We start from the raw sequence: 27,851 nt of genomic DNA, 5'->3' as shown, positions 1-27,851 counted from the left end.
GATCTTTCTTCCTCCCCATATTGCATGAGAACTGTGACTTGCTTAATAATGTGGAACAACCTCTAAGTAGGGTTTCCATAGATCTGGTAAATTATTTTGTCTGAGATTGATACCAGTTATCTAAAAAGACATGGATAAATAAACAAACAAACATTTTCTTAGAAAAACTAAAATCTGAATGTTTATTGTACAGAAATCTTACTGATTTGTCTCTTGCATAATAATTTGGAACGTAGTGTAGATTAATCTAGATTAAAATGGCTCATTTGAATTCTGCCGAAGACATTCGGAATATGTGAGATACCCAAATTGTCCCTGCGTCCCAATGTCCATACTATCCATCCTAAATAGTATGTGAGATTAAAATAAGTGTGTCCCAAAGCATAGTATGTTGAAAAGAGTATGCCAAAAGTCCATGGATGGTCTACTATTTCTGGTAGATTTGTGTAGATTCGTGCACACTATAGAGGCTAATATTGCCCACAACCCATTGCGCTCTGGATGAGGATTCAGTTCAGAACTACAAACACGAGTAAAAAGTGTTAACTACAAAACATGGCGAATATGCACGATCAACGCTGAGAGGTTGTTTGAGTGACTAATAATCAGTTCAAACTGATAGAAAATATTTATTTTAAATGTTATATGTGTTATTTTTCATCTGCAAATACCAATGTGGACTTTTATAAAGATCCGATTGGCAATTAACTTTTAAATGCATCATTATGCATTAATATGAGGAGAGACTACAGATCAACGTGCTGCATTTCTCTCTGATATGGTATATGAAATGTGGAGGATGTAAGATGATTGACAGACCAGTTTACGGTGACTGGATGCGGCAGAGAGCAAAGACGCAATTGTATGACGTGATAGTATGTCCCAAAGCTTGTCTACTCTTTTGCTACACACTCAAAAGTAAGTACTTTTCGTTCACAGAAAGAGTACATACTTTTAGGGCGTAGTATAAGTAGGCGAATTGGGACGCAGCAAATGACTAAAAGTAATCCGCCATTTTATCCGACAAAGCAGATAGGAGTTAGAAGATTAACCTCGGTGGAGTTAAACTTGAAAAATTGTGTATATTGACATCTTTCCGCGTTTGAAACAACATTGACTCATGTTCATTCATGTTTATTTGATGCTATAAAATGGACTCGCAGTAAGAGATGATCGGTGGATCTTTGCAAAGGGTCAATTTGTCTAGGTATACATCCGCGATAAAATATCAAGGTGAAAGTCATCTTAGCTTGCGTAGTATAGACCCAGCTCTCAACCCAACTTTGAGAATAGATTAACGGCGACAATTTTTTTTAATCGCCCGATAAGAGTCTCACGTTAACGCTGATAACGGCCCACCACTAATTATATAATATTATATTATATTATATTATATTATATTATATTATATTATATCTTACCTATATTATATATATATATATATATATATTTTACACATACACACGCATACATACACATATTTCTAACTACTAAAACTAAAACTACTTAATCTCAAACTACTTAATCTCAAACCACCCGTCAAACCAATTAATGTTGAGATTAATGTTGACTATTCTGATTAAAATTTTGCTTTACTTATTGAAAAAGACTTTCTAAATCCACTATACCTGACACAGATGATGAAATCTAATCCATACTGATTATTTCTCACATTCTTTTTCATATTCAAAACATAGCATCTTAACTCAGTTACCATCAATTAACCTCAAGAGTTTAAACACCATGTATGACTCACCTGAGCCTATAAATAACACCGAAGGTAAATGTTTCCCCTCCTGCATACTATAGAATCACACCCATCCATACCTCCAGAGAGGGAGAAAGAAGGACGCAAAGGAAACCCTTTCGCTGAGGGACCATATTACTTGCACTCAACGGAACAAGACAGTATGATTCACAAAGGTGAGGATCAGAAGTGCAACCACAGAACAAAAACCTGTTATTTTTAGAAACTGGCATGAGTTTTGTGACACTAAGAAGATTATGATGCTGCCAAAGCACCAATTTTACTGAACAGTTTATAAAGGGTGGTTTGACATTTTAACATCTCTACAGTGTCCCGTGCACTATAATTTTTTCTCTCCCTTGTAAGACATGAATTACTGTAAAGTGACATCTGAAAGAGAATCTAAGAGAGAAATTTCAGTCGTCATCATCATCATCATTAGTGGTGCTTTATGCCTGCCACTGACTGGCCTCAATGATACTACAAAATGTGCAGCTTCAGTAGAGGTGGAAGAATGGTATAAAGTCATGTTTCATACATTTTCAATCAATACATGCAGTTGGAGTCTGCATACACTAGAATGAGAAGAGGAAACTTTTTGCTGGACTGAAGGACAACATACCAGGCAGCCTTGTTGATGAACCCTTCAGTGCATCTTTCGGGAGGTTATAAGTTCATGAAAGCTCTTTGTGGCTGAGATGTTTAAATGCACTGATTCTAACCTTTTTAAATGGATCTGGTATCAGTCAAATGTAACCAATTCAAAATAGCGTGTGTTAGTCATAAAAACATAATTAAATTAGTAGATACAACTTACACACTATTCCAAGACGTCCAAGTTACAATTACACTACTATTCAAAAGTTTGGGGCCAGTAAGGGTTTTCATTAAGAAAATTAAAGCTTTTATAAAGTAGGGTCATTGTGTGTCAACTCAACCAGAGGGCCCCGGCTCAATTTTTTATTTTGTTAATATTTTTTCTGTAGAAAGACAAACAAAAACGTAGTGATGAAAGCCAAACTATTAAATGTCACAAATGTATATTAAATGAGTAATCCACTATTTTGTAGAGGGGGTCAAAATGACAATTTTCACCTGAGATTTGGAGCCAAATTAGAGAGGTGTAAAAATGACTTTAGAAAGATGGCAGCATCATTATTATTTTATTTTTACACAAAGATTGGTATGTCTATTAGTAATAGCTGTTGACTTTAGCAATCTTTGTTATATTATATGCCAACGGTGACAGTTCAAAAATGGAAAAAAGCACTTCTTGTGTTTTTTGCCTTAAGCTTGCATGCCTGTTGCTTGTATGCCATGCATGCCTTTTGTGCCTCAAGAAGTATTAAAGATATCTTAATATCCTTTTAGATTCTCATTCTTAATAAACTTTACTTTTGAAATATTTGTTTTAAAGGCCCTCGATGCTTCAATCCCAGAGATATGGAGATCTTAATGTGGCTCCATGAGTAAATTGCACACATTTTCAGTGGTCCAACTGAAACTAGAAATGTATCTCGTGTTTAACGGGGTGGTTCATTGCGATTTCACTTTTTTAAAATTTAGTTAGTGTGCAATGTTGCTGTTAGAGCAAAAACAACGTCTGCAAAGTTAGGATGATCAGTTCAGTGCAAAGGGAGATTTTTCGTTAAGAATTCTCTGTTTAAGAACTACAACAAATGGCTGGTAGGGACTACAAACTTCTTCCTGGGTTGGTGACATCACTAACCCTAAAACTTACATAAACCCTGCCCCCAAGAACACACAACAAAAGGGGGTGAGGCCATGTTATTGCAATACAGTACATAAATGCAATAGCATGTCATAAAAGCAAGATGAAAACATGACAAATTATAACCGTAATTAAACTAAACTATGCAGCATATATTCTCTGGCTCTGTAGGCATCTTACAACAGTTTCCACACAAGCCATTTATAGATCATTATGACAGAATATGCAATCAATAACTTTAAGATAGGTAACTCCACATCAGGAACTCCACCCTCTTCGTAGGAGCAGCAACTCATTTACATTTAAAGGGACACACACAAAAACCAAAAACTGTTTTTGCTCACCCTCAAAAAGTGACAAATTTAACATGCTATAAAAAAAATGATCCGTGGGGTATTTTGAGCTAAAACTTCACATACACACTCTGTGGACATCAGAGACTTATTTTACATCTTGTAAATGACCCTTTAAGTATATCAACAAATGCCACATGAAAAAAAACAAACAAAAAGAAAACAACATTTATACATCAGTGAGGGCACTGCCATGGCTAAATTAAAGATCACTGATGATAAGAGCAAATAAATCCATCAATGCTAATCCATCAATACTTTACTAATGGTGTCTAAACTCTTATTGATCAGCCTCATTTAGGCTGTAGTGTGCATTGTAGAGACATTGTAGTGTGTGTGTTTGAGTAAGAGAGAAAGACTGTAGGGGTCTATTTGGAGCTCGGCAGTCCCTGATGTCTCAGCAGCATGACAAAGGTTTCCATGGAGATAGCATGGAAAGTCTCACAGCTTGGGTTGCCAAGTTACTTCCCAAATGTGTTGGCACCACATTGAACTGTTGCTTAAACTCTGAGCAGACCCCAATAAACAATTCAGACTTTGAATAGCATTTACCACTAGTTATGCCACTAGCACAAAAATGATTTGCCACATATTACCACGCTTCACCGCGCTGAGAGAGCGAACGCGTGAATTGAAAGGCTAAGAGGTTGAGTGGATTATTACACTACTCAGTAAGAACAGGCACATTCACACAATGAAAGCAATTACAGTCCCAATCATACTTCAATGCTGTCAATGGACAACAAATCCACAGGACTCTCATTTGGGGTTATTTAATATTAGCATTATCTGACATTTACTGCTGCCAGAGTTTCTAAAACACAAAAATTTTATACTTTAGATCCTTTAAGGCCCGTTCACACCAAGAATGAACTACAAAGATAACTATATTAGCAGCCAGACCAGCGGATAATATCATTCTGTTTAATGATCTTTAAAGCAGGATGGATTCTGAGTGGCTGTCAATGTTTGTATCATTCATCATTTGGAAAAATCCCAAAAGTGATTCAAATGATATAATTTCTCTGTGCCATTATTGTTATAGTTGTGGTGTGGACTCCTTTAACTTCTTGGACTTCTTTAATATTTAGAAAAAATTTTCAAACTATATATTTTTCATTATAGTTATCGTCCCCGGAGCAAATTGGCCTTTAGAGTTATGACATGCCAATGTGCTTGATGCTACAAACTGCTACTTCAACCTCAGCCTGACCTAGAAAGAGTCCCAGCGCCCTGGAAAGCATCCTGCCCGGTGCCAGTACCCAAACCTCCTTTATTATTCATATGATATTCAATATCATGTGCCATCTAGGTCTAGATGCTGTAACACCACAACCTTCTGGGAGCAATAAAATATCTAAAATAAATTAATAAAAAAATAAATTAAAAAAAACCTACATGGTGCGTTAATAAGTCATATTATGCATGCAAATCATTTGTATAGCAAAATGCATTAGACTGTATGACATAGCTGCTAATTAATGAATTAGTTATGCTGATAGTACACAAAAGAGAGACCAAAACATTGAAATGATGCCAAACTGAGCTTTTGAAAAAAGAAATGCATTTGCCAGGTATGTATAAAATATATAGTTAACGTTTCACACCATCAGAGATGCTCTGTGGGTGGTGTTGATCTAAATCAGTCCACGGTCCATATGGCTCAACAGGAATAGGTTTCATGTTTCTTGGGGCAACATTTCCCATGATGCATACATGCATGTGTTAATGCACAGCAGGACCGTCACATATATCCTGAAGCGACTGTCTAAAATGTGACTACTTTACTACTAAAAGGATATCCATGTACATCTTTTAATGCCAATTCACACCGCACCGACAACAGCCAACAAACACCAACAAACGCCAACGAACAAGTTGGCCATTGGATTTAGAATTCTATGAGAAAAAACTGTCATGTTCACACCACCCCAATGAAAATTCCACAACCACATATTCAATTCAATTCAATTCACATTTATTTGTATAGCGCTTTTCACGATACATATCATTTCAAAGCAGCTTTACAGAGAATGCATGTCAACATTACAATTTAAAGAATGCAGTTAGCAAATAATGTAATAATTTAGGCAATTAATTTACAATCACTTTTAGCAGTTTAACTGAACGTAGAAGCAATGAGCTCCTGAAAAATGAATTACATTAACAATAATTAGGATATAGAAACATATGTAACCATGCTAACAATATTGTCAGGCAATTTTATTATATTGATATAGTATCATATATATATATTCATTGTAATAAAGTATTGAGGCAAAACAAAAATACTAACCTGAAATCCGAAGCGCTGTAGAGCCATCGATCTGATCGTAACCTATTGCGTTGCGGTTGGTAAGTTACACTGGTTTTTAGACTATTTTTTAGTGCGACACTTTTTATTGATGTGACCCATAAGCATATACAACCATGTAGCTAAACAAGCCAAAACGAATTATTAAAAAACGAAACTGAATATATATATATTTTAACTGCATTTTATTTTTTGTAACGAACAAGCTGCAATGTCATTTTCCACTGCTGTGTTTTGTGTGCGTGAGGCGCGGGTGGGTTTGCAGGGGACTTCCCTCATCGTCATGGCAACGGTTCGTAGCCAGGTCAGAGTTTGTAGCAGAAAACTTCACACCGCACAGACATTCCCCGACCCGACAAACGCCGATTAAACATGTTCAGTCGGGTGAAAACCGACTCCGACCAACGCCAACAGACGCCAACAGGGGAATCACACCGATCCAACAAACTCCAACAGATGAGTTTGTTGGCTGTTGTCGGTGCGGTGTGAATTGGCCTTAAGATGCTAACCTTGCTATTGATGGGACTGTCCATCACTACATATTAAATGATGTTCACTACTGATCTATTCCTTTATCTGCTTCACTAAAAACAGCAAGGCCCTTGCAATGCCTTTTTATGATAATTTGAGACATTTTGCAGCCAAATATATATTTGCATAATGACCACAAAACTGTATAACTGACTGTTATCCAAGGCAACCCGATTTCCTAGCTGTGCTAGTATCATTTCTCTTGTTGCACTCTGCGGTTCCTTTCTTCTTACAAATAGATTAAACTCAGCCAGTCATTATCTTTGTGGGTTTACTTAGCATAAAAGCTGTTAGACAGTTATCACCCCTTACCAAAATTCCCTCTTTTTCTTCCTTCATACACGAAGAAAATTGTTTTCGATCCTGGTCCTGAATGGGCTTTCCAGTCAGCACTGAACATCTTGTATGTCTTTCTTATCTGACACACCGAGCTCAGTTGATAGACCTATCTCCTAATGAGCTGATGATCTGTATCAGGTGCAGACCTTTGCTCTGAATCTTCCTTTATTGCCCCCATGTGTTTTAAAGAAAAAAGCAAGTCAATTGCTGCATCCAAATATGCCCACTTCCATACTATATAGCAGGCGAAAAACAGTATGCGAGTCAAGTAGTATGTCCGAATTCACAGTACTCATAAAACAGTGGGCAAAAAGTATCCTGATGACATACTACTTCTGGCAAAATTTTGAAGTGTGCATACGATGGACACTTTACTATTACATGAGGCCACAGGAGAGAATTAGTGAATGGAAGAGAAGCAACGCAATTGACGCCGTAGGTCACATGACAATGACAGCATGGCGGATGTAGTACGTCCGAATTTCACTCATATTACACACATTAATTCTATAACAAAGTAAGTAGTACCTATATTATATATATAATAAAATAAACCACTCTAATTTAATTACTTTGGAAAATAAAAAAAACACATGATAATGGCACTGAGCATTGCTAAATGATATTATCCTGAAATGATCTCAAAAGCAATGAATGTACAGTGGACCTGGTATACAGTGGACCAGGCATATGACTCATCAGTGAGGATCAGAAAGAAACATTTCATCTCCTTAAGTTCATGTTTTACTACCAGGTGACCTGGATTCTATGCCATTTCACCGGTGCATGATCCACCATTAAAAAGCATTTATGTCCTTTTTAACTGTGCATTATTATAAACTATAACAAATAAGGGAGTCTAAAGAAAGGGTAAAATCTTATCATCATAAAAACTAATTTATAAAATAAATAAAAGTAAAACATAATATAAATTAGAGATGCTCCGATCAGCATTTTTGGGGCCGATCACTGATTACCAAGATCATGATCTGCCGATTGCCGGTCACTGCCGATCACAGAATGGCAGGGGAATGGGAATCTTTTATCTATAATCTAGCAGAGTTTGCACCATTTGTAGAAATGAAACTAACTCTAAATTAACTGTATTGAGAAAAAAAATAGGCTAGAGTCAAGATTTTGAAGAACCACCAAGTGTTTTATTTTCGAAAATGAGATAACTTAAGGCTACTGTAGGCCATCTTTACCAAATAAGGCAGAGTAACATTAAATTATTCCAAACAGAGAGGGGTTAGGCAGACCAACACATATCAGATCAGCTTAATGGGATGTAGCCTCTTAAAACACTGATTACATTTAATAATTGGCAGCTATATGTAAAACTTGTTACACCAAAACTGGCTACTGCCACAAAGGACAAAACTATGGCAAGTTTTTTTTTTTTCTGTTATATATTATCACGTCGTTTAAATGCATCACTCATAGTCGGCTGGTTGAGGGATGGGGATGTTGTTGACTTCGGCTGGTTTAGTTTCTCATACTCGGCATATTCAGTTGTATGGCGTGTTCTAAGATGCCTAATCATGTTAGTGGTGTTAAAATGACGTTGCTTGCTTCCACCTCGAGGGATTTCATCACGACATACATTGCAAATAGCTAACTTTACGTCTTTATCGGACACTTTGAAAAACTTCCAGATGGGAGAACTCATGTTGCCACTGACAAGCTCCGCTCTGCTGTTGTGTACCTGTGCGCCCTGCATGCACGTGAAAAAGTCGCGCGAGTAATTTACATCACGTGATCGGCTTTTTTGATCTGCACTTTTGGGGTTCGCCGATCAAGCTATTTTTAGCCAATATCGGCCGATCAATCTGAGCATCTCTAATATAAATGAATAGAATCTATACATTTGAAACAAAAAAATGCATATGGCTATATGTAAACTAATGTTTGATTCAACTGGAGTTGGTATTCAGAGATAATAGACCTGGAAGATTTAATACAAAGTCTAAATACAGCACATTTGTGAAGATTTCTTCTCAACAACATCAGCATAATACGTCTTCTGTTTAATCACTTACAAATTCATTAGGAATAAATGATTCTCAGTGGCTCGACACTTTAACAAGCTTTTTTGGTTTGCTGATATTTGGCATGAGGTTTAAGTGTTTTTTGCACACACTGAAATAACATCTTGCAGAGTTGTTTTGTAACAACACATTCACAGACTGGTCTCTGCTCCCAGAACATGGTGATTAATTGGCTGAACGACTCTAACAGATGGTTTTTTTCCATAAAAATATATAACCGGGGGAAAAAACAGGATGATTTGATCTTACTATGTTGTAACTGAGATAATGTCTGTTTTGGTTCCTGAAAACAATGAGGCACATTACATGATCTCTTGTGACCCCCTCAAAGGGATAGTTCACCCAAAAATAAAAATATTCCCATAACTGACTCACCCTCAAACCATCCTAGGTGTATATAACTTTCTTCTTTTCAGTCAAACACAATCAGAGTTATATTAAAAAAATATTCTGGCTGTTCCCAGCTTTATAATGGAAGTGAAAGGTACCATTTTTTGAAGCCCAAAAACACATCCATCCATCATAAAAGCAATCTGGCTCCAGGAGGTTAATAAGGGCCTTCTGAAGCAAAGTGATGCGTTTTTGATCCTGATTTATAACTTTATAGACTATAATCACTAGCTTCCGGTAAAGTCCAACTGCGCGTTCACGAAAGAGTCTTGTTCCGGCATATTACGTAGGATGTAGGCGTAGCATAACCTTAGGTCAGAGTAGATGCCTCTTGCGGTTCAAACAAATAGGGCTGGGCAACAAACTCAAGCTCCTCTGACATTTCTCTTTAAACATTCTCGTTTTAGACTTTTTGTGACCGGTGATTTGTTTTGCTCTATCCTTTGCGCTTCCGCATTCATCAATACGATCATGGGTCAGGTTAGAGGTCACTCTTTGACCGGAACTAGACTCGCCAGTTATTATAGTTTATAAAGTTATAAACATGGATATTTTTCTTACAAAATTGCATCGCTTTGCTTCAGAAGGCCTTTTTTTAACCCCCTGGAGCCAAATGGATTACTTTTTATGATAGATGGATGTGCTTTTTTGGGCTACTATTCACTCCCATTATAAAGCTTGGAAAAGCCAGAATATTTTTTAATATTGTGTTTGACTGAAAGAAGAAAGTCATATACACCTAGGATGACTTGAGGGGAAGTATATTATGGGATAATTTTTGGGTGAACTAACCCTTTAAAAACAACACTATCTGTTCAATCTTGGAAATGGTTAAAATCTCTTGAATCACTTATGAATTATTACTAGACTCTGGGGCTATTCAATCTATTGTTTAATAAATGCTAATTAAGCACAAAAACAATATTGACTCGGTGTAGGATTTCAGTGCTGACATGAACAATGAGAAAGCCTTATAATGCTGATCACACATACAAAATCCTTACTTTACTCCAGAACCAGTAGTTCTCAGCAACACATTTACCATCTATACAGTACATGCATCCCAAAGAATTCCCCAAAATTGTGCATAAAATGCAAAAATAAAAAAATGAATGCAGATACCATGTAGGCCTAGACATGGTCCTTACGTCTGCAAGGAAAAGAAGAAAGTGATATAATCGAAACTTCTCATGATTTGCCACAACATGTAGTCTTCACTACTGTAAAGCTTCAGTCTAATTAAAAAAAGTAATGTTTCTATTAAACATTTTTTCAAAACCAGCTTTCATATCAATTAAATAACTTTGCATAAAAAACAAAAATTAGAAAAAACATCCATTTTTCAGTTTAAGATGGATAAAGAGGTTCTTTAAGGATACTGATAAGCAACGGATTAAACTAGCTGTGTTAAAGGAAGCTGAGAGAGAAAGGTAAACAAATGGTGGGCTGCTGGGTAATGTGAAAAGGCTTTCTGCGCATGACCCTCTCCTTGTGTCAACACAGGTGTGAGAGAGAGAGAGAGAGAGAGAGAGAGAGAGAGAGAGAGAGAGAGAGAGAGAGAGATCACAGACAGCCTTTTTGTTATGCTCATCATATCAGCAATGTAATAATGATCTGGCATAATTTTAGTTAACAGCTGCAAAAGGGTAAACGTGCACTGTAAATGCCAAATGACTCTAGACGTGGCAGGTTCCAGGCAGCCATGCTGTAAACACTGCGTGGATGAAGAATACTTTGTCATTATAAGCAGCACCATACAGCGCAGGGTGAGAGTTCACCTCCCTCCACTCTTCTTGATTAGCTGTTCCAGTCATCATAATAATGTGTTTCAAGCGCCAAAATGTCATCTACTGGTATACACTGAGACACAATACAATGAAAGATTATGGACAAAGCTCTGACTGCCAAGAAACTCAAGTTGAGATGCCCAACCTCCGCCAAAAAAAAAAAAAAAAAAAAAAAAAATCACCACAGATGTAAAATTCATCCAAGGCTGGTGCATGGACTATACTCTGTCATTTGGCACAAAGCTGTGAGTTTTACATTTAAAAATATTAATAAACCACAGTACCAGTGAATCGTTGCCACACAGGACTGATAAGTACATCAGTGACTGCAATCGCAACTCATAATAGTGAACCATAAATCAAATTAGAATCAGTACAGGAAACATGCAAATACTTGGAAGTCATCTACAAATTCGCACACAAATTCATACAAAACCTCATCCATTGAGCAAATGCTTAAACATACACTTACATACATGCAAATACACAGAGAGAGCACTGCTTGCTTAACCCCAAAGTATTATTGAAACCTATTAATCAAATGAAAGGACTGAAAGGCAAAGAAAATACAATGCAATTTGTGGTGCCAAATGAGATAGGACTGGCCTCAAATCAATAGCTCAAAATCAATCAAAAGATGTCGTGAGCCTTAAGCTGTATTTTACATTTCCAAAAGATAATCTATGAACAAACACAGGTATTTTAAAGACTAGCAGTCAGTCTGAGGAGTGAGATGGGCTTTAACGTGTAGAAAGTGCTTATTATAGAACGCTTCTGGTTTGTTAAATGGAGATGTGGACCTACATTTGAACACAATGTATGTCTGTATATTTAATGCACATTAATCCAATGTGTTATTTTAAAATAAGTGTTAAATATAATAATATAACAAACCAGCAAATGTACTTATACTATTTTATTAATACAGACAGACACGAATATGCTTTGCAAATAAATAAATAGTGTGATAAAAGCTGGTATTAAGTTTGAAAGGTGCTTGATTGGGAAAAAGATAAACAGCTGTAGCATATTCATGAAAAAATAGCCATAAATAATTCATTATATAGGCTACACAGAACGGGAACGTCAATTTTGCACAGTACAACAACTATACAAACAATTAAATCGAAAAAAGATGTGCTTATCTTGCTTTGGCAGGTTTCTTTCAGATATAAGGTTAGCTCCAGTGTTTGGTTAACTTACACACACATTTTGTAGACATGTTTGAAACATGAGTCACGTTTTAAAGGGCGTTTCAGCCGTATGTTCACTTGGCTTTATTTGTTTTTACTGTCACTCACCTCTTTCTTCACGTTTCGCAGCAATCTCTGACGGGTTTCGGCTTCTAGGAAATAAAGAACGGTAGAAATTAATTATTAAATGTAAATAAGTAAAGTAAAACGTGTGATACTGTGGTTTAGAAGTGTTTGGAAAAATGAAAGCAGAATATTCTCACCTGCTGTTGTGGTTGCCATGATTCTGGTGTTGAGCTCTCACGCGCTTCACTCCCCTGACGCTCAACACTCGACTGGATGAAGCCGAAGCGGTTCGATCTTTCACTGACTGGCAGCAGGCGCTACTGCGAGATCACGTGACCTGCCAGAGAGTTTCCTATAGAGGTGGAGATGACAAACTCTTTGTATCAAGGATTTATAATAAACCTAGATTGAGCTATCCGTTCGAGTTCATATTCTTCTGCTCAAATAAAGCGGTGTTTCGTTTGTAAACGAATCGGTGTTTTAAACAAAAAGTGGAGGAATTATTCTCATTTTTGTTTACTGAAAACTGAAGTCTGAGTAGTGTTTTAAAAGAGCATTTTATTGGTTGGGGCTGCCGAAAGAATACACACTTCACTGAATGAGTCACTGTTCTGTGTCTAGAAAAACGATTCAGCAGCACTGCAAACAAACTTCTTCATGCACGAGCTCCAATTAGGGTTAGTTCACCCAAAAATGAAAATAATGTCATTTATTACTTACCCTTATGCCGCTCCACACAAATTAAGATATTTTTGTTGAAATCCGATGGCTCAGTGAGGCTTCCATAGCCAGCAATGACATTTCCTCTCTCAAGATCCATAAAGGTAGTAAAAAATATATTTAAATCAGTTCATGCGAGTACAGTGGCTCAATATTAATATTATAAAGCGACGAGAATATTTTTGGTGCGGCCGAAAAAATTAAATTTTGGCGCATTGAGAGGTATTTTTGGGACAGACTCGATTGTCATGCCGGAAATATGGTCTGGTTGTTTTTTGACACGAGCTGCAGGTTCGGGGATAATATTTAGCATCAAGAACAGGTTTCTTTTCTTTTGCAAAATATTATGTCCATGTCAACTACACAGCCTGCTTTTGCTTATGCCACCTGGGCATTAGACAATTTATAAATGCTTATTTAAATAATGTATACAGTTGTAATAATAATGTTCCATTTGAACTAAGATTACAATTTTAACACATGATAAACGTGCGTGAGTTTCAGATTATTTACAGGTTTAAACATAAATACTAGGTTTACATATGACTCGGTATTATGTTTGAGATATCAACCACTGGTCGATGACCATGTTTGTATAAACTGTAACAACTGGTAAAATGTACACCTAGGTCATAAAAACCGTAATGATACCATAGACTGTAAAAAAAGATGGACGCCACTTCCTTCCATTGTATTGAACTGAAGTCAAAATGGGCCGATGAAAAGTTTGGAGCCTGGGCATGCGCAGAAGGAATCGTCAGTGGAGCCTGGAGGCGGAGTCGCGGTATCAAACTTCCGCCAAGACGACGGCGTCATTATTCATGTACTTTAAATACACTATAAAAATTATACACAATTTAAAATTCTACCTATAAAATAATGGGCTATTCTGTTTCTAGAGCAATAATATTTTTGAAACAGCAAATTCAGTAGATAAAATCAATATGCCACTAGAAACAACTCTAAATCAGAAACGGTCCTGCCATTTTAAATCAAGTTCAACTAACGTTACAGGACATCGATTGCTGTAATTAGAGTAGACTATCATTAGTTTTGTCCTGCTAATTATTATATATAAAAATAATAACTGCCAGATAACGATCACCTGCTTTTTCCCGACATGGTTAACATTTGGTGTGTTATCTTAACTAATAACATTTATTAATTAGGTTATAACACCCATATGTAATGTTTCATAAAAAAGATCAGTGATCCGTCAGATCCTGTAGGTCGGTTAGGACAGTTTACTGCTGAACAGCTCATTTTGTTGGTGTTAAATAACAAAGAAATCAAAAATGAATAGTTAGTTAATACATCTTCAATCTCTCCTCGAGGCTCCGACAGTCCTCAGACAAGCTGTCAATCAACTTCGAATCATGACGACACGCCAAGTTTTTATAGCATCAAATTGCTAGCTAAAATCTAAATGATCAAAAAAAACCTAACAAATCTTTCAGAAAGTTTTATCTATGCGGAAGACTGCTTCAAGAGTGCAAAGGGGGCGCTGCTGAGCACACTTCAGAGCATTAGAATGCTGAATGGGACAGCCTACGGACTCAAAGGCTGCGTCCGAAAACCTAGGTAGCTGTCTTGCTGCCTCGCTGTATTATAAGAGAATGACTTGTACGGCAGTGTTTGTGCATGAAGGCACCTCACGAAACTGATTTCGGACAGACTTCTGAGGTAACGTAACAGTTTAATGATCTACAGCAATATAGCGCGAGCTTTGGTGAGAACTAAACAAATAATTAATTACTACAGTAGTAATTTCTCGACAGAAATGATATCAAAATTGAAATTTATTGGTCAAAATCGTACATTTATACACAAACTGAGCAGCAAACGCAACTTTCGGACGCCATCTTTATTTTTCTAGCTCAACTGGCACAGAATGAAAAGCACAGGATTGTGGGATATCAAAGGCAGCTAAGGATACATCTATGCTTCCTTCAAAAATCGATCTGAGCAAGGTATCTCATGAGACAGGAAGTGAAGCTAACATTGGATTACTACCTTGAAATGTGTCCTCAGAAGGCATTTTCCAGTTTTCGGACGTAGCCATAGACTCGGCGAGCATGCGCAATTTAAGTCCACGAGACCGAAAGTCCACATGAAGTGCGCCATTTGGGACAGGGCCTATGCATAGACAGTAAAAGAAATGGACACAGTGACCCCATTGGAACTCAATTGAGTCAAGTGAAGCCCATTTTTAGCGATTTTTAGCACTTCCGTTTCTGACGCGCAGACTCACACTAAGCTTGATGACGTCCGCAACCTGTCTGACAGATGTAAATCTTCTAGTAGCTGTGCGTGCAAACTGCCATCGTTAATCTTGCAGAGACGGCGAGCTTGAGCGGGGAGTTCTTTGGCATGAGTGGGCAGGAGTAAGTATTCTGATTAATTATTTTGTATAGTATTTTAAAATGTAACGCCATATTAAGATAATCTCCGCGATTGTCTGCGAGCTTCTCCTCCTGTCTGTACGGTAATTTCTCTACTGTGCGACAGAGAGTCGAGTGGTTATGACGCAATCGTTAGCTTATTTTTACAAAAACTGTTTCTACGAGGCCATAATGTAACATTGAAGGTAATGGAGCCCTTTATACATTGTCGTGTATCTTTGGAAATAAATAATGGACAAATGGATTCTTTAAACGCCTCAGATGTAAAGTTATTCGCTGTCAAAGTGACACCAAAATGAATGGGAGTCAATGGGGATGCTAACGCAAGTGAAGTTCTATTACAAGATGGCAGCACGCGGCCGACTTCAACTTCCGGTCGACTTCCTTGGGCACTGGGCCTATGCCCGTCACTCCCTTGTCACTTGTCGCCTGTCAATGATGTATATCTGCGTTATCCCTGGTTTCCTTGGACAGCTGCTTAATGTCTAGCCAAACGCTGTTGTTGTTTTATTCAAACATTATGGACCATGGCAAGCAAACTTTGGACAAAAGAAGAAATAAAACGAGGATCAATATTGGCGTAGTGTTTCCGAGATGGTGAGAGCTTTGCGACAACTTTGACTTGACAGAGATGCTCTTGCACGTTATTAGACAAGGTAAGCAAATGTAGGCTACGTAAGACTAATCAATGTTATATAGCTCAACGACGATGAAATGTTAGAATATTATATTCTAAAATTGATCTAGCTTACTGTTAGTCTCATACAGCCAAACACTCAAATGCAGTTTAGTATGATAGTGTAACATGAGACTAATAAGTGAAACAGTGCTGCGTTACCTCACAATTTTAATTCGTCAAATAAACTGAACTTTATTAGAAGTATTTCAGCTTTACGAGTAGTTCGGTAGAATGAAATGTCCTCATATACCCCGAGACTCGCTTGTGCCACTGATATTCTGTCTCTCATGAGCAATCGCACCCGCGATTCTCGGCCACGCACTGCTTCACAGCAAAGAATAATGCTGTGTACACGTCACCGCTTACCGGAATCTTGAGATAACAAATCTGCGTTCACGTCACCTCGTATTTACCGGTATCTTGAAATGACAACACGTGACGGTATATTCGGAGCTGGGGCACGTTCAAGCTCAAACCGGCGCGGAACGTTTTGCTACGTTTTCCGGGTTGAACGACATGTTTCCTGGAAACGGTCTGCAACGGGTTTGAGATACTTTTTTTACAGTCTATGGTTTGAGATACGTTTTCTCTTGTTTGGTGGGTGTGTCAGAAATGTCAGCCCAATCAGCGGCAAGATGTATATAAACCGCGCGGTATTAAAGAAACAGCTTGCACAATGGGTATGTTACATAAAAATACTATAAAAATACTACGATAATACTCACAATAAAAATAATATAGATCAACACAGTCTCGGAGGGAAGAAGTGGGTTATCCTTCACCTGAAATGTTTGTCTTTTCATAATGAAGTGCAAGTCAAATGTTGTATAACAATAATTAGAAGTTTCCACAAATCCCTTCTTGATTGGGATGTTCTCTTTTATTCTGGATGGCAAGGACAGTGATAACATCGAGCGTATTTTGCAGTATTAAACACCGATTTAAACAAGCTCCGAAAATACCTCAAAAAGAACACAAAGAATGGCCTTCTCAGCTGCCATAGTTGCAACTCTTGTGTTCAACACGCCACCGTTTCCGTTTAAAAAACGTTTTGCAACGTTTTGTCGGGGCTGAACGCAGCCCTGTTCACGTCCTTTTTGGTTCTTGGACTGGGAATTATGCGTTTCCATGGCAGCACTATCAAGGCCTAAATGAATCTACAGCGGTCAGGTGGTACAGCGGCCACGTGGTACATGTGGGAGCTTTCAGGAAACTCCCAGCTTACAAACTGTAATTACGAGCTCTACGAGGACGTGAACGCTTTTTACAAGCTAGAATCTTGTAACTACAGGAATTACGTGGCCGCGTGAACGCACCTTTTATACAAGCTAATGTCGTAACTACAGGAATTACGAGGCCGCGTGAACGCACCTTAACACAAGACATGTCACTCGTATAGAGGGTATGCACGTGACGCCACCGTCGACCGTTACGACTGCGGTCACGTCCACTGAGTGGCAAAAGACGAGCGGCAACGTTTGTTTTCAGCGTGAATGTCGCGAAAAACGCACAAAACACTTCCAAAACGGGAAAGAGCTTTTTGATTGACTGTACAAATCTGACACAAAACTTGAGGTATATATTTAAAAACTACAGAAAGCAACAGAAAGCAAATGGATCACTGCAATTCACAGAAACAACTGGACTCCAGCAGAGAAACATGGATTGCAGTTATCATTTTGTGTCAAATTGTTGGATTTTGAGGTACCGTATATATTGTATTGTTATATATTATGTTGACAGCTGATCAATTAAATATTTGCCATCTTATTTTATTCTGCATAATTTGGTGTTTTTAAATAAACTAAAGCTATATAAGTTTTAGGGCTGGACAATATGACGATATAACATTGATATAAGTGATTACACGGATTTGGACCTAACGTTACCGATATTGGAGTTATATAAAATATTCACAGGCTGATTTGCTTAATGTATTTTACCCACCGTCGAAATCAGGCACCTATAAATGTCAGGAAACACGATTCCTGGCTGCATGTCAGTATCCATGGATTAAGTTTATTTGACATGTTATAAGGAACACTTTCGAGTCCAACCTTTAGTGTAATTCGTTAGTTTTAGTCGCGTTTTCGCAGTTTCCTCTATTAAATCCAGTCATGCAGCAGGTTCTTTTGCCACTCAGTCCACCTGAGGGAGCGCGTTTTCGGCGGGAAAGTGACGTCGTTACATAACCTCAATATAGAGTGGATGACGCGTTTTTGTAGGCCAACCCGGAAGTTAGTGTCGCACGGGTTCCCTCGACTGAAAGCCTATTCATTTTTCGGTAACACTTTACAATAACAGTACATGAATAACCATGAACTAATACCTGAATTAATAGTTACTTCAACATGAACTCATGATTAGTTAAGATATGAACTAATGAAGAGTGATCCAGGGGCCTGTACCATGAAGCTGGATTAGCTGGCTAGCCAGGTAAGTTTCAGATTAGTTTGCGCCAATCCTGGCTTTAAGGTACTATGAAAGTAGCTTGGCTTTAATCGGTGTTCGTTGCCATGGTATCTTACGCTGCACGGCTAACCTGCTCCGGGGCAGGTTATGTTCTGGATTCAAGATCTCAGACTGAAGTTTGACCAATCAGCTGAGAGCAAAGAAACATATAGGTGACGTAACTTATTCCCAGTGTCTGTTACAATGACTTCACCTTTTCTTCCAAATCCTGTGACATCTCAGCGCAAATTGTTTGACGAGCACTTCGTAGAGAAAGAGTTTTTAGGGACAGACAAAATCCCCTTGCCTTTCCTGATAGTTATTTGTATGAAAGATACAGATTTTCCGCGGAAGGAATGTCTTATCTTTGCGAACTTCTTGAGCCGCACATAAAGAATTTAACACGTCGAATTCATGCACTTACTGTACCGCAAATGGTATTGCGTTGCGTTTTTTTGCAAGTGGTACATACTTGTATGCAGTCGGTGATGCGGAGAACCTCGGGGAAAACACGGTTTGTCGAACCATTCGTAAGGTGGTCCTCGCTCTGCAGGAGTACATGAATAGTTTCATTAATAGTGTTCCCCGGACATTTATCGACCATGTCCATAAAAGAGGGCTTTTATAAAATTGCCGGTAAGATATATTGATAGAGTGACATCACATTAACAAATTTAACCTTTTACATTTAAAAAAAAAAAATCACTTTGAGTAGCTACCTAAACGTATTATACAAAAAAGTACATGTTAATGATTTTAAATGTTGATTATTATTTTAAACTTTTGGTAGGATTTCCTAGAGTCATAGGAGCACTAGACTGCACACATGTTGCAATCTCCACAGCTCTAGGAGAACATGAGGCAGATTATGTGAATAGAAAATCCTTTCACAGCCTTAATGTTCAGGTAGGCCTACATGTGAGATGACTTTATTTTCAGTGAGATGAATCTTTAAATGAATAGTAACATTAACATATGAAAATGATGTACTGTACATTTAATCGGCAGATGACTTGTGATCATGAATGTATGATCACAAGCTTGGATGCCAAATGGCCTGGCTCAGTGCATGACTCAAGAATTTTCCGTGAGTCTGTGTTGTGTCAGCGCTTTGAGGAAGGTAAGCTACATTTAGTACAGTACAGTACACTTAAAGTGTCCATTTAAATTGTGACAGCAAATCCTACACAATTTTCCCATTTTATGTTCTATGACAGGGCTTTTTGATGGCCTGTTGGTAGGAGACAGGGGTTATGCATGCCAGAGGTTTTTGCTAACCCCTATCCTGACCCTCAGACAGGGCCACAGCACCGCTTCAATGTGGCCCTCAGTAAAACCAGAGTGAAGATAGAGATGACCTTTGGCATCCTAAAGGCACATTTCAACTGTGTTCGGCCCTTAAGAGTCACCAGAGCGGGCATCACAGATAGTGGCTGCATGTGCCATTCTGCACAATATAGCTACAATCAGAAAGGAGCGATTACCACCACAGAACCAACATCTCCCCGATGAAATTGACCCAATCACACTTGACCACCCAGCTGGCGCAGCTGTCAGAGATGCAATTACCATACAATATTTCACTTAATAAAAGCACATTGAAACTGCATAGGTCTTTTGTGTAGGTGTTTTATTGGTTTTGTGGCTATGGGAGGGAAAAAGAGCAAGAAAGTTGCATGAATAAATATTCATATATTGTGTTCATACTAAAGTGTAACATGGTTAATAAAGTTCACATACTGAGATATTCGTTTCAAGCTGTTTGATCTCCAGTTTAATTTTTTTAATTTGGAGTCTCCTAAGCTCACAGTCTAGCTCCTTCAGTGTGCAGTCCAATTCAAGGCTCCTTTTGTAAAGGGCCCTGACAGAGTCCGTTTCTACCTGAAACATAATTCCTACCACAAACAATCATTACAAGTTTTCTGGAGGTTAATGAAATCACAAAATGGCATGTCTTCCTATTTATGTAAAGGTTTTACTTTGTTCACATTTCTTCTGAAGCCCATTGAGGTAGAGGCCTCAGTTTCAGTGGCAGGTTGTGCAAAATCCTAAAAAATAAAAAAAAAAAAAAAAAAATAATGATGAGGGCCAGTCACTTGCCAAACAAAAAAGTGTGTGCTATAAAAAGCCCAAAGTGTTCACCTCAGCAACAGTCTCAGAACACACAGACAGAGTGTCCTCATCATTTACTTCACCCTAATAAATAAAAGTAGGCCAATGTAAAGCATAACTGTTGTGAAGCAGGTTGTGTTCAGTGTTCTGTCTGCTGTATACTGACCTCTGTGTGAGAGACTGTGTGCTGGCTTTATCAAGGACACTGTATTTCCCTCTACTGCAGAATAAACAAGTCATTCACATTTAAAACTCCTATACTGAAAAAAATAAAAATAATGTGTATTGCATACATACCAAGCGTCACTTGCTTAGAGGAGCCAGCACCAGGGTCTGATTGTACAGCCCCTGTAACCCCATCCATAATGGGCCGTTCCTTATTAAAACTCAGGGCCAACTCCTCTGCCACAGTATATTCTGGAGGAGGTGGCCCTCCCCCAGTTTTACGGATTTCACACTTTTTTCTATTGGCTGCAAGCAAGCATTTGTGATAAAATATTTACAAAAAATAATAAAAAGTTGTGATAAATACTCACCACTCTGTATTATATTTTTATATTTTGTCTTGATCTGCTGCCAAGAACGTTTGGAGTTGGGGTTGCATCTAAAAATAAATAAATATTAATCTTTCTTAGGATTTATATCATTTTTTTATATATATATATATATATATATATATATATATATATATATATATATATATATATATATATATATAAAATAAAAGAAAGAGAGAGAGAGAGAGAGAGAGAGAGGGAGGATTTCTTCAACTTACGCATTAACGCTATCAGCAATCTTTCTCCAACAGTCCTCTCTTGCTTTGGCAGCTGAGACAGTGTTGCTTCGCGCTTGAAAAACATTTTTATGTTCTTCATATTTCTGCATTATTATCTCCTGCTCCTCCGCTGAAAAATACAACGCTCTCGCTCTTTCCATATTGAACGCGATTGGTTGTTTGGTGCCGACGTCACTCTTTTATGTGCACGCGCGAGAGGAGTAATCATAGCTTAACGATCAAAGCCTGAGTTGACAGAGAAAGTTGATGATCAGCATCATGGTACCAACAAAGCCGGATTGGAGTGGTTTGGTTTTGTCTACTCGAAACTAATCCTATAACCCTGAGTTTGTTCAACTACCATCATGGTACAGGCCCCAGGAGTCATAGGGATTCATGCATGAAAACAGAAGCCTTAACTATGCGTTAATACATGTTTGATAATTAATGCATTAATTAACATTTAGGGTAAACTAAATCAAACATCTCTATAAGAAGGAGTAATACATATTTGGACTTTGAAATAAATTTAAACAATTTATTATTGTCAGAATTTAAACTACTGACATCAGCAGCTTCATTATAAACATCACTGAAAGGCACAGGATTAGTTTGCCATTATTTTCACTTATCCTCCTTAACAAACATATAAAATACTAAATACACTATTTATCTTAAAAGGTCTTAATCTGTTTTGTGATATTCTTTCCTATCAAACAAAACTACTGTGACTTACATCAGTTCCTGAGGAATCGGTTCCCAAAAAAATAACCAAACAGGAAACATGAACTAAGGTAAGGGAGCGTTTGCTGGTATCAGATTCAGAAGATCACTCTCCATCCAGACGCAGGCCGTGATCATACTGTACCTCCATTCTGACTTTTTGAAAAGTCACACAACATCACTTAACTGGGCTGAATACTGTTAGTACATGTGTGTTTGATAGTAAGTTAATGATAATCATGAGCTGAATTTGGTAAGTAGTTAACAGTGAATTAATTATGATTGTGCCCCCTCAAGTAAAGTCATGACATAAGTATACATTAACCAACCATTAGTTGATGTTAGTATATGCTTAGTTAATAATTAGTTAATTATGATTGTGCCCCCTCAAGTAAAGTCATGACATGATGCACATATCACACATCATTAACTAATATATGAATAAATACTATAGAGTGCCATCCTTATTCCTTTACATCCTAAACAGTTTCTGTTTCTGTACAAAAAAACTAAAATAAAAAGTATTTGTATTTTATTTTTATTTATATAATTAAACATATATGGACTTGAAAGCAAGCCATAAACATACCTGTAAAGACACACATAAGGCACATTTACATGTAAAATAGCACGCGACCACAAGCTAATGCTAATCAAAGCATATACATTTAAATGACAAAAATACAAATACAGTTAATAACTGCACATAACCTCCTGAAAATCCCAATGAAACATACATGTAAATATGTCTTTAATTATTAATTCGGCTTACCAAAGCAGTCAACATTTATTAGTTTAAAATGCCAGCAGCACAACAAACGCGGCAAGAGAACACCTAGTGTGCGCCACTAATGAGTGTCCCGCCAGAAACAAACCCTACATACTTTAGTTCCGGGAATAAACTATGACTATATATCTATGACTAAATATAAATGAACTGTAAAAATCAGGAAACAGTTTAGATCAAATTAAATTTATTAGTGGTAGTTAGTCTATTTTCCACATTTGATTAGACAGATCTATGTAATTAATGGCTAAATAATCATGTGCCATTGCAATTATTTGACACAAAGCTGCAGATGGCAGATTATGATATTACAGTGTAAATTATGACAGTATTAAATCACGTTTAATTCAAATTCAGAGTACTTCTTGTTTACTCTTATGGAGGCTGATTTATTTAGTTTACCCCTAAATGTTAATTAATGCATTAATTATCAAACATGTATTAACGCGTAGTTAAGGATGCTGTTTTCATGCATGAATCCTTATGACTCCTGTCGTAGTTAAGGATCATTTTTCATTAGTTCATGATTAGTTCATATCTTATCTAATCATGAGTTCATGTGGAAGTAACTATTAATTTAGGCATTAGTTCATGGTTATTAATGTACTGTTATTGTAAAGTGTTACCCATTTTTCCCATAGACTTTTGGAAAATCGCAGAAAATAAGCTCTGTGTTTAACAAAGGGTTATGACACTTACACGTTTTGTCTATCAAGATAATCTTTACAAGTGAACACAACATTTATAGATTTTGAAGCCTAAATAAAGTCGTCAGATATAAAAGGCTAACAGTAGGCTATAAACAGACTACAGCACACCATGGTCGCGGATCAACCACCTGACAGCTGTAGATTCATTTAGGCGTTGACAGTGCTGCCATGGAAACGCATAATTCCCAGTTCAAGGACCAAAAGGACGTGAACAGCTCCGAATATAACGTCTGCATTACGTCACCTCGTATTTCCCGGAATCTTGAAATGACAACACTTGACGTTATATTCGGAGCTGTTCAGGTCCTTTTGGTCCTTGGACTGGGAATTATGCGTTTCCATGGCACCACTATCAACGCCTAAATCAATCTACAGTGGTCAGGTGGTACATCTGGGAGCTTTCAGAAAACTCCCAGCTTACAAGCTGTAATTACGAGCTCTACGAGGACGTGAACGCTTTTTACAAGCTAGAATCTTGTAACTACAGGAATTACGAGGCCACGTGAACGCACCTAAAGTGTAACGCGCAATATGGCGGAGTAAGTCCCGCCTTCTAAATAAGAGCCAATCGCTGACTGGTAAAGTCATCGCGTCACCGCAGCAGCAGTTAGAAGCATAGACATATAATTGACCATTTCAACTGCTATTCGTCGAAATAAGGAAGTGACGTCTTTGGTCCTCGGAAGTTTCCGGTTAGTTAGCGCGCACATTCTAAACATTGGCGGGAGGCGCTTCAGTTCGGTGATACTGCGACAATTTACAGAGAATAAAATGTCCAAATTAAAATTAGGACCGTGTTGTTCGGTGGTTGGATGCTCTCTCAGGCCGGGAACTAACTTGCTTTCTGAAATTAAAGCGTTTAGATTTCCGAAAAACAAAACGCAACGCGACGCCTGGATTGCAGCAGTTAAGAGAGAAGGCTGGATACCAACTTGCAACTCTAGGATATGTAGCACACATTTTATCTCTGGTAAGTAAACATTTATTTCACTGAATTATTTGTATTTCTATACGTTCACTATAGACTATAGTATGATGAATCATAATTTGAGTTAGCATTGTGGCTCCGTCATTGTTTTCATATAGCATGTAACTCAACGAGATAGCTAACGTTAGCGTTTTGATACGTTTAGTGAAAAAGCCAGGTTTTTATTTCCATTCCATTTCTAAATGTTCTGTGGGCTGTAATTAGGAAAGTAGCAGTTTACAATCATTGTCTAACTAGCTGTCAGATGCAATGTGTAACACTTAACAATAATGTTTTATTGTGTAAATAACAATAACGGCGTTATTTCACAAAAGAACGATAAACAACATTTTTACAACACTTATTTTGTTAAATGTTAATTACGAAATGCACGACTGTTATTTGTGTTAAACAATAAGTCTTTTTTAATATTGCACATTAACCTGGTTAAGTTAAATATTAATTAAATGAATATTAATGTTGGTTAGTTGTTAATTATTGAACATTTTAATCTTGTCAAACCACAAAAACAGCGTTGTGCTTTATGAACTTGTGAAAAATAGTAATGTTATAAATTAGAATAATTAAACACTGTAAAATGTTAATTGTTCATGATACCTAAAATATTTACTTTTTTTTTTTTTTTTTTTTTTACAGGGTAGTATACAGTGGTCATACTGATAGCTAGCTAGTTTATTTTTAGATTACATAATTAAAAATTCACTGCTAGAATGAAATTGTGTTAACACAATTAATGTTTTGTTCACCATTCTTGGTCTTTGTCATCATCGATCTTCAACCAGTGATGTGTGAAATCTATAGCCTATCCCAATTATGTTGTTCTACTTTTGTCTTTAGGCAAGCCATCAGATGACCCTCTAAGTCCAGACTACATTCCATCAAAACTTCCTCACAGACCTGACAACTCCAGAAAGATGGACCGATATCAGAGGTCTCTAAGACGAGCATCGGAGGTCTCTGAGACAAGCATTAGAGTTCAGCCCACTGAGGAAGTTGAGGACATGGACATAGATGTGACAGAAGTTAAGTCCTACAATGACATGTGTGTTGGAACTGATCTCACTATGAGGGATATAGAAGAAATGCAGAACCTGAATTCATCTTATAAAGACCAAGTGACAAGCCTACAGTCAAAAGTACAAACACTCACCTGTGAAAGAAAACAACTAAAATCTGACGTGGATTTAAAAGATGATCAAACCATTCACTTCTACACTGGCCTTCGCTCATCCAAAGTGTTCTTCGCACTTCTGACTTATCTCACCACTGCTTGGAGTCCGAGAACGCTGAGTCCTCCAACACCTCTCCAGTTTTACTTGGTCTTGATGAAACTGAGACTTGGCCTCACGCATAAAGATCTTGCCTACAGGTTTCATTGCAGTTGTGCAACAATCTCTGCAATATTTCATGACTGGTTAGACGTAATGTCACAGCGTTTCAGCTCTCTAGTACATTGGCCTTCCAGGGAAGAGATTAAAAAGAGTCTTCCTGGCCTGTTCAAAAGCCCCCATTCAGTTCAGTGAGGTGTATCATAGACTGCAGCGAAATTTTTATTGACCGACCAACATCACTAAGTGCAAGAGCGGTGACATACTCCAACTATAAGTCCCACAACACCATCAAATTCCTGGTTGGCATCAGTCCAACAGGGTCAGTCACTTTTCTTTCTAAGTCTTGGGGTGGGAGAGCCAGTGACAAAACGATCACCAAATCATCTGGTTTAATTGATCTTTTGGAAGAGGGAGACATTGTCATGGCTGACCGAGGGTTCAGTTTCCCTGAGTATTTTGCTGCGAAAGGAGTCCAGCTACTTATACCAGCTTCAACCCGTGGAAAGACGCAGCTTTTAGGACAGGAAGTGTCTGTGTCACGTCACATGTCAAGGATGAGAATTCATGTGGAAAGAGCTATCGGCCGCATTAAAAAGTACAGCATTTTGCGACAAACACTCCCCATAAACTTGGTCAAACGAAGACGCAAAGACACGGTGGCAACTGTTGATAAAATACTACTGGTATGTTCTGCATTATCTAATTTGGACAAGTCATTAGTTCAGTAGAAAAAGACACATTAGACACTAACAAGTGATTAGAAACCTTTTATTTTTTATTAATTGAATGATTGTGTACAGTATTAACATTGGTGGCACATTTAAAACATGAAATGTGTCATTGTATATATTGTGTATATAAATTTGTTCTTTAATTCTTTTTTCTAACTATCTGCAATTATTAAACATTTGTTAATTACAACATTTGCTGTACTGCATTTGATTGAATTTTTGATTGCATTTGATATTTCACAACAATTAAATTAACTTTTAACAGATCACTAAGAAGGCTGTGTGTGATTTCACATTTATGTAGATTATGGTGAACATGCTGAACAAAACCATTGCTCACCTGGATGCCTTTTTAAGCCTACACATTTCAGATGAAACACCTTGTGACAGACAGAGCACTGTGTGACAGAGGTTTCAGACCTACATTTACACAAACAGGAAGTCTCTGCGATCAGAAATAGTTTCTTCAATTTGTGTGTGCAAATTTCTGTGAGAATGTGCTGTCTGTAGAAGAGATCCAGTTTTGGCCTGATCTGAGCCCAGTACTCTTCAGAGAACTCTACCTTCTGAGTGTGGCAGTCCTCGGTTGTCCAAATGACAAAGTAAGAAGTTTTGAGTTCACACACTGCCATTTGCCCCTGAACTTGTGCATAGTATGCATGGTTCTTTTTAAGCTCAAAGTTTTTCCCTAGACAGAAATCTTTGCTCTTAATAGCATCAGTTATGGACATATTTGAATATTTTAAGGGGCATTTTATTTCAAGTGTAGAAGGTGGGCAGCATTTGCAATGAACTATTCCATCTGGGCTGGCACCTAAATGAGGAAACTTTGGATTTACTACCAATCCAACTTCTTCCACTGATAAGCTGTCATGACAAGTCATCTGGTTTGAAGTAAAGGCTTCTCTAGCTAGTTTTTCACTGTTCTTACCCCAAGCTAAG

The 27,851-nt window shown here is 37.5% G+C and overlaps 1 protein-coding gene and 1 pseudogene across 8 annotated transcripts in view; one reads left to right on the top strand and one right to left on the bottom strand.

Moving 5' to 3' along the window:
* sgsm1a (small G protein signaling modulator 1a) overlaps positions 1 to 12,768 on the bottom strand; it is a 44,630-nt gene extending 31,862 nt beyond the window's left edge. For all 8 annotated transcript variants that reach the window (XM_067407546.1, XM_067407550.1, XM_067407553.1 and 5 more), the window contains exons 1-2: positions 12,698 to 12,768; positions 12,543 to 12,586 (exon numbers count right to left, since the gene is read on the bottom strand). In XM_067407546.1, coding sequence (XP_067263647.1) covers positions 12,543 to 12,586; positions 12,698 to 12,716 — 63 coding nt within the window. In that variant the 5' untranslated portion in view covers positions 12,717 to 12,768. The remainder of the gene's footprint in view (positions 1 to 12,542; positions 12,587 to 12,697) is intronic.
* A 6,188-nt stretch (positions 12,769 to 18,956) lies between these two features.
* LOC137034959 (putative nuclease HARBI1) lies at positions 18,957 to 20,340 on the top strand (annotated as a pseudogene).
* The last annotated feature ends 7,511 nt before the right edge of the window (positions 20,341 to 27,851 follow it).

Source organism: Chanodichthys erythropterus, chromosome 13 (genome assembly GCF_024489055.1).
Source record: "Chanodichthys erythropterus isolate Z2021 chromosome 13, ASM2448905v1, whole genome shotgun sequence".
In the NCBI taxonomy this organism is placed as follows: Eukaryota; Metazoa; Chordata; class Actinopteri; order Cypriniformes; family Xenocyprididae; genus Chanodichthys; species Chanodichthys erythropterus.
The sequence above is the reverse complement of the archived record's forward strand: the minus strand, read 5'-3'. Positions and strand labels throughout refer to the sequence as shown.